We start from the raw sequence: 14,454 nt of genomic DNA, 5'->3' as shown, positions 1-14,454 counted from the left end.
TTGAACCGTGTCGCAGATGCCCTGAGCCGTTGTACCTTACTTCTCACCACCATGAATACCAAAGTTGCAGGCTTTAAGGCGTTCACAGATATATATGCAGCTGATCCTTCATTTGGAAGGATATTTCAGGAGGTAACTGAGGGTCACCGTCATGATTTTGTTTTGCATAATGGGTATCTGTTTCGTGGATTACAGTTGTGCATTCTAGATTGTTCATTGAGGCAGCAAATTATAAGTGAACTTCATAATAAGGGACACTTTGGCTGAGATAAGACCTTGGCCCTTATCTCTTCTGACTTTTATTGGCCTAAGTTGACTAGTGATATGGCCCATTATGTGGACCGTTGTTATGTGTACCAGCGGTCTAAGGGAATTCTCACCAATGCGGACTTGTACACTCCCTTACCTGTTCCTGAAGCTCCATGATTCAATGTCAGCATGGATTTTGTATTGGGCTTACCCCGCACCCAAATGGCCTCAGATTCTATCTTTGTTGTGGTTGACAGGTTTTCCAAGATGGCCCATTTTGTAGCTTGCAGAAAGACTATAGATGATGTCCAGATTGCCCATCTTTATTTAAGGGAGATTGTGCGTTTACATGGTGTTCATCGATCAATCACTTCAGATCGTGATACCAAGGTCATCAGTCAATTCTGGAAGAGCCTGTGGGGAAACTGGGAACGCATTTAAATTTTAGTAGCTCCTACCACCCCTAGACGGATAGCCAAACCGAGGTGGTGAACCGGAGTTTGGGTAACCTTTTGAGGTGTTTGACAGGAACGAAGCCGAAGTAGTGGGATTTGGCATTGCCTCAAGCAGAATTTGCTTACAATAGATCAAAAAACATAACATGTTTAAGCCCATTTGAGATTGTCTATGGTCAGAACCCATACGGGGTGCTGGACTTAGCCCCTATTCCATGTATAGGACGTTTCAGTCCTAAAGCAGATGAGACGGCAAAGTATCTTTGGGGTATCCATGAGTAGGTGAAACAGACCATTCATGAGAGAAATACCAAGTACAAGACTCGGGTTGACAGTCATCGTCGTTAGGTACTTTTTGATGTTGGTGATTTTGTTTGGGCTGTATTAACTCGTGATCGTTTCCTGTTGGCGAGTATAATAAGCTTAAGGATCAGATGATTGGACCTTGTGAGGTCGTGCAGAAGATCAATGATAATGCTTACAGGTTGCACATTCTCAGTCACTTGAAGACTTTTGATGTCTTTAATGTGAATCACCTAAGTCATTGTTTTGCGGATTCTGATAATACTACTCTGAACTCGGGACGAGTTCTTTCCAACTTGAGGTGACTGATGCAGGGGGATTCGAGACAGATGATGCCGAGCTGTCAGATTGCACCTTGATGGCGCTGAGATACCATGAGTTAATAGATCAGTGCAAAGGCGGGAGTTGATTGTGATATGTTCCTCATTGGGGCCGTTTTGAGTATGTTTCAGTCTTTTAGCCATAACTTTGGCTACGGGTGTCAGAATCGTGCATAAGACCCCAATTCAGAAAGCCTCTTTCGACGCGCACGCTGTCCGCTCCATGTGGCCTTTTTTCGACCTCAAATTCTACCGTTTTCCCCTCCGAATCACTAGTTTTATTTATTTTTTTACTATTTATGGTAATATTTTGCTTGTCAATTAGGAAGTCATTTTAAATCCGATTTGGGCCGGATTTTTTGTAGATTGCTTAATTTATTTCGAATATAACAAATTAAGGAAAAATATTTTTGGACTTGAATCAAAAATAATTCAAAGTCCATTTAACTTGGAAATGAGCACAAAAAGTTTTTCTGGACAAGAAGTGCCGATATTTTTCTTATCGGTACCTCATGAACAGTACCGATATTGTTCATATGGTACCGATACCAAAGATAAGGGAAGTATCGATACTCACTAGGTAGTATCGATATTACCAGCATTACTCAAATTTCATAATGCAAAAATGGTACCTATACCCAAAGGGGTACCGATACCACTTTACATAGTAGTATCGATACCATAGGCTTAGTATCGATACTGTCAGACCCAACGGCTAGTAACAACTAGTTTTATTTAAAAATAACAAAGGTAGTACCGATACCTTCTGTACAGAGCATTTTTATTTTATAGAGAAAACATCCCGAACAACTCCAAATCACTCCCAATTGCTAGAAACGGCCACAAACTCATTCCAACATATAAATACAAGTTCAAGACACTTGAAGAATGGTTAGAACACCTATCCAAGCAATCAAACACAAGAGAATAACTTTTCACTCTTTATTCCTATTCTCTTGTAAATATTTTGTTTTTGTGAGCTTTAATTTTTGTAAACAACTTCCTTTTTAGAGGTTTTCTTTGTTTACATCTTTTTCCTTGTAAAGGGGTTTTGATTTTAGCTGAGCCTTTGAAAAGCTAGGGAGTTTTGTAAAGATTATCTCTTTGTCCTTGAAAAAGAAAGAATAAATTAGTGGATTTGTTGGAAAACCCTTAATGAGGAGCTAAGGTAATGGATGTAGACTTAGTTGAGAAGTCGAACCACTATAAATCGTTGTGAAAAATTATCTATCTTTTCTTTCTTCTTACTCCCTAAACAATTTTTTTCCAATTTACCCCCTTGTACGTTTTTCGGTTGTCCAAATTGAGCTTCGAAAATCCTAACAATTGATATCAGAGCTTACTCTTTATAATATTTAACAACCTTGAGATGATCCTTGAAGAAGCTTTACCGATTCTCGATACAACCGACAAGAAAATGACTTCGACCTTCGGCTCTTACTATATTGAAGATTCTCAACCGATCAACAAGTCATCGTATTTCAGTGGAGCAAACTAAGCCTATTGGAAGAATATTATGATGCTCTTCATTCAAGTCAATGATCTATGAGCTTGGAACTCTATCATGAAGGGTTACTCTACTTCAACCGGTGAGATGGATGATTAGAGTGATGGAGAGAGAGAGAAGAAGAAGTTCCAACTCAATGCTAAGGCTATACATATCCTCTTTTGTGCATTAGACCCGGATGAATATGGAAGAGTCTCATCTTGTTCCAATTCCAAGGAAATATGGAACAAGCTCCAAGTCACTCATGAAGGAACCGATGATGTGAGGGAAACCAAGATAAGACTTCTCAACCATAGCTACGAGAATTTCAAGATGAAACCTGATGAAGACATCAAAGCTATGACGGATAGATTTTCTGTGATTGTCAACGGTCCAAAGGGATTTAGAAAAGTAATCCCTAATGATAAACTCTTGAGAAAGATGATAATCTCTTCCAAAGTCTCAGCAATCGAAAAAGACAACGATCATTGAGGCTAAGAATCTAAAGTCTCTCACTCTTGATGAGCTTATTGGTTCTTTTCTCACTCATGAGTTGATGGTGAAGAAAGATGTAAAAGATGAAGAGAAGAAAAACAAGAATAAGAAGAATAAGGTGGGCATTGCCTTCAAATCCACCAATGAGAGCAATAAAGATTCAAGTGAAGAGGTGGATAAAGATGATGAAGAAGAAGAAGAGATGGTCAAGCTCTTCAAAAGGTTCAAAATATTCATAACTTCCAAGGAAGTGAAACATGAATCAAGCAAGAAGAAGAGTCTCTCGGTGTGCTTCAATTGTCAAAGAACGAGACATGTCAAGTATGAATGTCTCATCCTAAAGAAGAAGGGATCGAGCAAGAAAAATGCATTTGTGGCTTCTTGAAGTGATGAAGATGACTCCAATGATGAAGATGAAGTAGCCAACCTATGCCTCATGGCCATCCAAGAAGATTCAATGGTAACTTCTAACTTAAATGAATTAGATTCTTATTCTTTTGATGAGTTACAAGTGGCTTATAATGAGTTGTATTTGGAATTTGAGACCATGAATTCCAAATATAAGAAATTAATTTCAAATTTTAAAGTTGAAAATGATTTGATTTTGAAAGAAAAATTTGATTTTGAAAAATGATTTAGAGCTTACAAAAGTCAAAATCAATGATTTAGAAAAAGAAAATTTTAATTTGAAAGTTAAGCTTAAAAGTTTTAAAAAAATTAATTTCTAAAAACAACTCATTGTGTTTAAAAATGACAAAATGCTCACATTGCCATTTTCATGATCATTTGAAACATACTTGTCCTTTGAAAAAAGAAAAACGTTTTAAAATTAGACAAGTATGGGTTCCTAAGGGAATAAGGGGCATTGAAACTAACATCCAAGGATCCAAAGCAATTTGGATACCAAAATCTACTTAAATGTCTCTTGTAGGTGTGTGAGAGCAACGGTGATGAAAATGAAAATATTCAAATGTTGTAGTCACACTTGAAAAGGAATAGGTAACCTCTAAGCTTAATATTTTTATTTTGCTTAATTGGTTGCTCATTTAGGTTTATGCATGCATAAGTTTTTATTTTAAATGATTTCATGTTTTCTGTCTCATGTATGTTGAAAAATGTGTTATGATGAACATTCTTTAAAGTTTTAATGATTTTTCATAATTTTTAATTCATCATAATGAATTTTGGCCAAAATTGGTTTTAAATGCAAATGATATCTCTATAACAATTGATATCAAATTTTCAAATGCATTGATTTTACAAATTTTAATTTTTGACCTAAATTTAAATATTTATACATGTGATTTAAAATGGAAATGATATCTCTCTAATAATTGATATCAAAATTTTCAAATGCATAACATTTTTTTGATAACTTTATGCCCATGTACTTAATTTCAACAATTTGTATTACATAAAGTATTTTAGACTTGGATATATTGAATTTCATGTGCTACTAACATGTTTGTTATTCTTTGTTGAAATTTAATTTTGTTTAAGTGTAATGCTTTTACAGTCAATTTTTTGTTTGGAATGCACTTTTTGAGGGAGAGCCTTTGATTTTTCAAATGTTTTTAATGTCAAATTTAACAGTTACTCTCCAATGTTATTTTTGAACTTTAAAGTTAAATTATTTTTATATAAAAAAGGAGGAGAAGTATGAGTTTGAAAAAAAATCAATTTCTCAATGAAAAATGAGGAGTTGAACATTTTCCAACAATTGATATATTTTTCATTAAATATTTTATTAAGGGGAGTTTTGTCAAAAATAATTTTTCAAATGTTTTGTTATATTAAAAATGGTAGATTGTTGAACTATATTTTGATATAATTAATTAAGGCAAATGTTTTTAGGCTTGAATTGAATTTATTCAAAGTTTTCAAAAATAATTCAAAGTCTATTTAACTTGAAATTGAGCACAAAACGCTTTTCTAGACAAGAAGTACCAATACTGTTCTTACAGTATCGATACATCATGAACAGTACTGATACTGTTCATATAGTACCGATACCAAAAGTAAGGGAAGTATCGATACTCACTAAGTAGTATCGATACTACCAGCATTGCTCAAATTCCAAAATACAAAAATGGTAGCGATACCCAAAGGGGTACCGATACTACTTTATATAGTAGTATCGTTACCGTCATGCCCAAAGGCTAGTAACAACTAGTTTTATTTAAAAATAACAAAGGTAGTACCGATACTCCCTATAGGAGTACCGATACCCTCTGTACTGGGCATTTTTATTTTGTAGAGAAAACATCTCTAACGGCTCCAAATCAATCCCAACGGCTAGAAACGGCCACAAACTCATTCCAACATATAAATACAAGTTCAAGACATTTGAAGAAGGGTTATAATATCTATCCAAACAATCAAACACAATAAAAGAGCTTTTCACTCTTTATTCTTATTCTCTTGTAAATATTTTGTTCTTGTGAGGTTTAATTTTTGTAAACAACTTCTTTTTAGATGTTTTCTTTGTTTACATCTTTTTCTTTGTAAATGAGTTTTGGTTTTAATTGAGCTTTTGAAAAGTTAGGGAGTTTTATAAAGATTATCTCTGTTATTAAAAAAGAAAGAACAAATTAATAGATTTGTTGAAAAATCCTTAGTGAGGAGCTAAGGTAATGGAGATAGACTTAATTGAGAAGTCGATTCACTATAAATCGTTATGCAAAATTGTATATATTTTCTTTCTCCTTACTCCTTGAACAATTTTTTCCAGTTTACCCCCTTATAATTTTTTCAGTTATCCAAATTGAACTTCGAAAATCCTAACAGAATGTTTTATCATTTTCTTAGCATCATGATGTTCTTGAGATCCTCAACGTAGCTAACATCTGCAGTGCATGCAAATGATCTAGCTCTGCTCAATGATCTATTCCACTTTATTAGTCAATGTTTGCTTTTTCTGTCATGTTTCGTAAAACATCGAATATTCATAAATCTAACTGAGCGAGTTTAAGCCTCATGAAAACTTATGGGGTTGCTTCTGAAGAATCTCAACCGTACGTTACTAATCCGCATATCAATTTGTTAAAAAAGCAGTGACGAATACACACAGATTCCTAAGCCTAATTCTCGTCTGAAATCCGATATGTCATTGAATTAATACGATCGAAGTTTGACTATACTTTAAAGAATTCACGCAACTACTTCAAACACACTGCATATATCGACAATGATGTCGCCATCCGCCAGGAGTATCACAGATGATCATGTAGAAGATGAACCAGCACCTATTGCTTTTTCGTCTTCATGGCGCAGACTGTTCTCTCTTTTGTAAGCAGCTTTTGCTCCCTGAGGAAGTGAAAATGGAAAGATGAAATCTTTAGAGGGTTTAATAAATCGAAAAACACAGACGGAAAAGATACTATGAGCAACTGAATTAGGAGTCCTTGGAAGGGAAAGTCATACTTGAAATATTGCACCGAGTTTTTTCAATCCTTTTGCCCGTAAAACCAGGACCTCCTTCGATACACTGGGGTCTTTAAGTACCTGGAAAACAAGCAGATTTGAATTCTTCAATGAACATGAAAAATAGTACGTCTATGCAATAAAAGGGTAGCTGATGTTCCCCAGGAGACCATAAGGGCTGCAAAGCAGCACAAGCAAGGTGTGCATTGCAACTCCACAAAAGGAATGTGGGTTGAACCATTTTAATTGCAGGGTGACCGTAAAAAGGTCAAGAACTTCCTCGGTGTCATCAATTAATCAGTATAGCAATTGAGAGGGAAAGGGAAAAATTTGTGTTCTTAATTTTTAATGAATGTAATCGAAAATAATTTAATGCTCTGCAAATTATCAACTCCTTGTCAAACTATACAGATTAGCTAAATCTACTGATATTTGCAGTCTTGCTCATAATCCTAGGCTCATTGAGATGGACTTATAATTGAATCCCCAATCCCTCCACAGGAAACTGGAGGAACCCATCCTATAAAATTCATTGCTGACACTTATCTTTCCTTACCTACCTTCACCAAGCACATGTAAAAGACACCACAAATGCACCGCTTTTTGATACAAAGTTACGGAAACGTTTTTACTCACCGCTGAGCAGACATGAGACAAAGTTGACTCGATGTCAACTACATTGATCTGCCAGAGGGATTGAAGCATGGCATCCTTTTTATCTTCAAAGGCTTTCACTACGTCCTCTTCTTTGTTTTCTCCTTGAGTCGCTTTCTTTAGCTCATCTTGTATTTGAATTAAACTAACAGCACCTACAAGGTGATGCAAACACTTTCAAATTTCAAAGTTCAAATAAAATGGAAACGACTAGAATGCTAATAAACAAGATCTAGACCTTTAATTGCAGAATATTGTACCTGAAGCTGCCATAACTTGTGATTTAATGCGGTGCCCTTTACCACGCACCCACTCTGCTAAAAAGGGAACCTTCATATATCGCTTGTCTCTTCCAAGTTCTCTTGCAGCTTTCCTCGTGTAAATGTATCCAATAGTATGTAGCATAGCCTCACCAAAAGCTGAAAGTGGTGGAAAATTGAACTAATAGCAACAATAATATCTAGTAAACAAACTGAAGATACTACTTATTTACCACTTTGCATGTTGTATCATAAAGATTTAAAGAGCAATTTTGTTCCACTAGGTGGTAAGGAATAAAAAATTATTATTTCCATACTCTAGTGAGCTGAATCGAAAGTGGAAAACAGGGGGAGAGCTACTTAATGCTCCGTCTCAGCCATCTAACAAGAAAGAGTATTGAATTAGGCTTAGGTAAAGTGACCGAGCCATAGAAGAAACAAGGTGCCTTGACCTTGCTTATTGACCCAAGGAAAAGAAGATAGTTGTGTCCTCTAAAATCTGTTATTGATTTAGTGAGAGGGAGAAAAAATTGAAATGAGATAAGAATAGAAAAATCTAGAGTTCCCGTGAAGTAAGAGCAAGGTAAGAAAACAATAAATTGTTATCTCAATTACAATTATTTGTAGTATAATTGTAAGTAATGCTTCGGTAACTCTTGAATTTGTTTGGTCTATATAAGAATTGAGTCAAGGGGGTAGCTGGAGCACGGGAGACTAAGGCTGGAATAAGTGTAGATAGTTTGTGTATGATATATAAAATGAAAAGGCGAATCGATAAATATTTGTTACTACATGTGTACACTCCTATGAGTGTTTATGTTTGACAATATGCTTGGGATTATAATTAATTGTGTTTTTGTTGAGGATAATCGTTGATATGTTTATGGATAATTTTAGCTAAATGGTATGTTTACAATATGCTTGAACTGTTTAATTTTATGTTTCATAAATTGCCGAAATTAATGATATGCTATGTGGTTATACGAAATAATATAGAGTATGACAAATGGTGTTTCTCATTGAGTTTAACATTGATATGAAATGCTTTTGTCATCCAATCATATGCATACATTTTCCATCCAGGTATAGCGAAACATTATGAATTCGCCAATTGCCAATCAGGTAAAGTGTGTTACGTTGATTCTCAAGTTCTGAGGAATAAGTAGGAGACAACAATGGGTGAAGCATTTTAGTAAAGAATGCAGAAATGAAAATGTCTTATAAAGCTAAATTCCTTAACTGGTAATCTTGTAGGGTAGCAAGTTAAAGAAGATATAAAAATTAATATTACACAAGAGATAACTTATAACATATACTCACAGTTTATTTACCAGTGATCTTACACTATTAATAGTATTTGATCAGTCTGGACCAAGATATCAGGCCTACCTTTAAACTTACCTTGAACTCAACTAAGATCCTAACGGATACAGAAAATGACTTTTGATGATGAATTTTTTTTTGAATCAGTCACGCAATAGCTTTACTGTTTTCTTTTTTTAAATTCGGTAGTATTTATTAATTGTTAGACATATTACCTTTGTTTAGTGTTTGAGGTCAAGGAATTCAAGATCGAGAAACAATTATGTCTTTGATGTGAGATACGATTGAATAGTTGGGTGTAAATTTAATCTTGGCTGCAACATGAACAAGTGGGAACATTAATGGAGATTCTGGAAGGTGCCTACAACTAGTTTGCCATACAAAAGGTGGTCTTGCTGATAAATTTGATTTTGGCGAGGAAGAGAAAAATGCTGGAACCACAAATCGTGCAGTACAAGGTGGATTGGAGGAGCAGTCGGTGCATGTCCTTAAATTAAAGGAGGGTGGATTTAATGTTGCTTACTTACATGGCAAGTTGCATGAGGAAGAGCAACAATAAGATCTATTAAATCCTAGCTATAATGAGTATATCCAGAAGAAAGTGAACAAGTTGATCGGTATCGAATTGAGGGTAAGTCTTTGGTTGTTCATAGAATGACAGGCAAAACCTCGAAAGAATAGGAGTAGAGACGAATTAGAAATCTTTTGGATATCTCAAAGGCCACAATGTTGGATGATGACTCTGGATTAAAAATAACTGATCCAATTTCTACAATCGAATCTGATTCTCCCGAGAAAAAAATTGGTGTTGAACTAAAGAGAAAGAAGGTTTAAGGTTCTAATGGTTTCAAGTGAAACCGCCACTGCTAAAATATATTAGAAAAGGGAGAGTCCTGATGAAACAGTTGATTATTATAGTATGGAGATGGCCACAATTAAACATGTTTGCTCCTTTTCCTCATAAACTGGGATGATAACACTAAGCCCCCGTCAAGATTAGAGATCGGCTTTCTTAAGAATATTAAATGTAGCACCAACATAGATTCTATTGTGTATACTAAAGACTATGGCTGAAGTAGTAAAAGTTTTCTCATCGGAGAAGAGTTTTCCAAGCCGGGAAGATTGGAGCTTTACATTATGTTGTTGTTATTATTATATTTTAGTAATGTTTATTAATTAGACATATTATGCGGTTAGGATTATAAGATATGTTTAGGGTTCAAATCTCGGGATAGGATTATTAGTTATCTTTAGGGCTTAATCTAAGGCTACAAAACTTTATTCGTAACCCAAGTATAAATAAACTGTAAAATATTTAAAGCCACAACATTCGTATTACTTTCTTGATTCACAGAGAGAAACTATAGATTTTTCATCTTCTTTCTTACCCGTTTGTTCAGCCTAATTCTATTGATTTACTGTTGTTTTCCTGTTTTCCCCTTAATCATGTCACTCAGTGTCCGGTAAAGCTCACAAGGATTAGCAGATTGCACAACAAATAACCTTTCCAATAGTATTAATTTAGGATAAAAAAACTTACCAGCTTGTGAAAGTCGTAGTGCTTCTGAATTTGCCCAATTAATGAACTCGTCAGTTTCACCTTCAACAAATGGCACAAGACGATTTTTCAGTAATGAGATGAGCTTTTCTTCCCTTTCTTTCTGAACTGTCTGCATGGTAAACGGAAAAAGAAAATAAGAGTAACTGAAAGACAAACATTTAAGAGTAGAATTAAAACTTCTAAAAATATATTTACTTTCATCTTTTCCTGAACTTTCTGCATATAAGCTTCCTTATCAAGTGAATCATCTCCGATTTCAATTTCAATAGATGCCAAAGAAGCCAGAGCTAGTTGGCCAACATATTCTTCAAAAACATCACTTCCGAAAACCATCCCAAACACAGCTGAAGGGTCTACCATTGAGTCCCTGTCACAGGGGAAAAAACAAACTAATTAGCAACTAAGAAGTTAATAAAGCTTTCTGCTTGCTTGTAAACTTGATGAGCATCATCTTCTAGCAAACTTTTGTCTAAAATCTTAAAAGAAAACTTACGGTTGTACTCCTCCCTTTCCAAGTTTGTCATATGCTTCACGCTTTTGAGGATCACTTAGAACCTGATAAGCCTCACCAAGTGCCTTCACATATATCAAACACAGAAGATAAGTAAAAATATACATTATAGGTGAAAACATGTTTTCATTTCTATAGCTTTCAATTTGATCAGTTAAGCTAACTTGAGAAACATGAAAGTACTAATTCAATAGAAATACTTGTTTAAAACGGCAGTTGCAGAGCGAAGGATACGGTTCCTAATGGGGCCTGCTGGCTTTTCTTTGAGGAGGTTTGTCAATTAAGCTACAAATCTATATTTTCAAAGCATAATTAAAAGCTGGAAAAGTTTCAAAAGGATAAAGTCGGATGACTTACCTGAAAATTTTCAGCAGCTTTTGGATCTCCAGGATTTTTATCGGGGTGAACAAGCCTTGCCTGAAAAATACCACATAAGAGTCAGATGATGATCATAACAACAACAATAACGTGTTTCATTAACCAAATTTCTTAATTCTTGCTACAGTTCAACCACACATCCACTACAAAACTCATTCAAACCGAAAACTACTTTCTAAGAACAAATCCAACCCTAATTCTTGTCACGCAAAGGTAAAGTCTTTTCCCTTAAATTACAGCATCCATCTCATATTTGATTTTGAAATCATACATATTAGAAAAGGGATAAAAATATAAGCTTACTTTGAGGTAATAAGCCTTCTTGATTTCAGCTGCAGATGCATCAACATTGACACCCAATACATCATAATAGGCTGTTTCTTTGACCATTGTTATTCTCTTGCCACTGCTCTTGGCATTAGAATTAGGCACCCGAATCCAACTAATTAGCCTCATGATAAAACAAGGAATAACAGAAACAAAAACTAATGACGAATTTCTCAAAAAGTAGACAAATTCATAGTTATAAATACGATATGGGTTGGCATCCGCCAAAAAATAAGACAATAAATGACTCTTTAGCGATTAAATCCAAGAACTGGGAATATTGTTTTGAAAAAATTGACCTTTAACTCTGACCTATATGGCATAAGAACCAATTCAGATCTCTAAGTATCCAAATTCCAGGGGGGAAATAAGCATCTAAACATATCTGGCCAGAAAAAGCAAAAACAAAAAGAAGAATCTTTGAACTTACATGTTATGGAAAGTTGGGATGAACTGGCCGAGGAATGGTGTGAAGAAGCGAAAGATGCATCAATATAAACAAAGGGGGGAATCAATCACTAACCGACCCAAAATAAAGAAATAAACCCAAGCTTGAGAGAGAGAGAGAGAGAGAGATGGATATATAGGAAGCGATTCCACTACGCGATGGGGACCATCAATGGGGATTTGATTATTACACGTGTATAAACGTGTTAGCCAATAAAATATAAGCAACAAGGTCCCATGTGGTCGGACGGAACCACATTTGCTTGCTGTGCTAAGTAATTGTTTGTGAAAATGCCAATGGCGAAACGCGGTACCCTTTTTTCGAGGAAAGAGAAGCTTGAAAGGAAGCTTCCACTTCCAATCCTTTGCATGTTTTTTTTTTCATAATTCAAAAATTACACTTAAAAAATCATTTTAATTTTTCTTAGTATTTTACTCTATAATCTTTTATTCTTTAAAACAAAATTATATATAATATTTGACTAAATAATCGCTTTTACCTTTAACATTTTATTTTAGGACAAAATCTCATATTTTTAGAATACTAATCATTTGTTAACTAAATCTATGAAGAAATTTTTTTATCTCAAAATAAAACATTAGAAATCGAAATATTCTCGAACAATATGAACCAAACTAATTATTTTCAAACATTAGAATATTTTTTGACATTGTACATTTTTATCAAATGAAATAATTATTAAAAAGGCTTATATTATAAATAAGTATTTAAAGTACACTATTTTTTTTACCTAATTACATGAAGTTTTTTTTTTGCAAAAAATATCTAAACTTATTTTTATGGTCAAATAAGTACTCAAAATGTTTAATATTTTTCATCTAAATTCTAAAAAAATTGACACGTGACATTAATTAAAAAATACTTTAAGTATTTAAATGAAAAAGATTGAATACTTTACGTACATATTTTCATCAAAAACTATTTTGGATACTTAAATTAAAAAATATTTTAGATAAAAGGGGCCACTCAATTTATCATTTTCACTCCAATTGTATTTTTGTATAAATTTAGCATACATAATTGTTTAATTACATCATTTTATACTTTAACCCTAACTCAAAACCCTAAATCCTAAACCATAATCCCATAATCTTTAAACTTAAAACCCTAAACCTTAACTTAAAACCCTAAAAAATAGTAAATATTTTAAACATTAATGCAATTGAGCAACTTTGAGGGTTAAATTGATGTGAAAATACGATAAAAACAAAAACAATACATTAAATATGTTATAGGGATAAAAGCGACCATTTTACCTATATTTTAATTACTTCATTACGATATAAGCCTATTAAACACAAAAACTTACAAATACAGTGACAATCAAAATCAAATCATACCCAATAAGGTTAAAAAAAGCAAAGATAGATAACAGAAAGGGAAAGGGAAAAAAGACGGCAAAAGTACCACAATAACGCATCCTGGGAAGTTTTTCCCAGGATAATATGGTTCCAACATTATTTCCCCATCTAGGGTCTTTTCTACAGTACAAGCCTAAAGTCCCCAGGATTTCTCGGCGTCTTCAGGCAAACTAAAAGTCCCCGGGATCACTTGGCGTCTTCAGGCAAGTTGGCTACGCAGAAGTCTCCGTGATTACTCGGCGTCTTCAGTGTAGGTGGTAGGTTGCCTCAGACTGGGAAACATATAAGTATTAATGGAAATATTAATTTTTCATTAATAATCAGGTTGGTTGGTGGTTGGTGGTTGGTGGTTGAACGAAAAATTGTAATAAATATCTGGTATGTTATAAAATGGGGTGTTTTGGTTGAGAATTGAGGAGTAAAGTAGTGGTGAGGAAAGGAGAGAAAAGGCAAAATCTGAAGAAGAATTGAAAGAGTAAGCATTCGAGAAGAATAGCACATAAAATTTTGAACGACATTTTCTTCCAATCTATAATATATAAGTATTCTTCGAATAAAATTATATTCGTACACAAATAAAATATGTCTATTTCGAAAAGATTTTTAAAATATTATTTTTAATATATTGTTGCAGGTAAAAAAGAAGCGAGTAAGAAATTCGAGAAAGTTTTTTTATAACATCAACTTGTCGGAAGAATAGTAGAGAAAATTTTGAACGAAATTTTCTTTCAATCTATAATATGTAAGTATTATTGGAAAAAAATTTATTCGTATTTTAATAATATATCTCTATTTCGGAAAGGTTATTAAAATATTATTTTTAATATGTTGTTGCAGATAAAAAAGAAATGAGTAAGAAATTCGAAAAGGTTTTTTATA

At 33.9% G+C, this 14,454-nt stretch overlaps 1 protein-coding gene across 2 annotated transcripts; it reads right to left on the bottom strand.

The window, feature by feature from the left end:
• Nucleotides 1-6,392: 6,392 nt before the first annotated feature.
• LOC120120470 (chaperone protein dnaJ 10-like) lies at nucleotides 6,393-12,298 on the bottom strand. Of its 2 annotated transcripts, XM_039140104.1 has the most exons (11): nucleotides 12,176-12,298; nucleotides 11,722-11,824; nucleotides 11,398-11,457; nucleotides 11,023-11,105; nucleotides 10,725-10,896; nucleotides 10,509-10,638; nucleotides 7,646-7,804; nucleotides 7,368-7,540; nucleotides 6,732-6,812; nucleotides 6,529-6,614; nucleotides 6,393-6,486 (listed from the first exon to the last, which is right to left on the bottom strand). In XM_039140104.1, the coding sequence occupies exons 2-10, from the start codon at nucleotides 11,806-11,808 to the stop codon at nucleotides 6,531-6,533; spliced, it is 1,029 nt and encodes a 342-aa protein (XP_038996035.1). In that variant the 5' UTR covers nucleotides 11,809-11,824; nucleotides 12,176-12,298; the 3' UTR covers nucleotides 6,393-6,486; nucleotides 6,529-6,530. The 2 variants fall into 2 exon arrangements, with proteins under 2 accessions (XP_038996035.1, XP_038996034.1); XM_039140103.1 differs by having other exon boundaries at nucleotides 6,393-6,614.
• Between the last annotated feature and the right edge of the window lie 2,156 nt (nucleotides 12,299-14,454).

The sequence above is a fragment of the Hibiscus syriacus genome, unplaced genomic scaffold (genome assembly GCF_006381635.1).
Source record: "Hibiscus syriacus cultivar Baekdansim isolate YM2019G1 unplaced genomic scaffold, ASM638163v2 tig00110339_pilon, whole genome shotgun sequence".
Taxonomy (NCBI): Eukaryota; Viridiplantae; Streptophyta; class Magnoliopsida; order Malvales; family Malvaceae; genus Hibiscus; species Hibiscus syriacus.
Note: the sequence above shows the minus strand (reverse complement) of the source record. Positions and strands in the feature narration are given on the sequence as shown.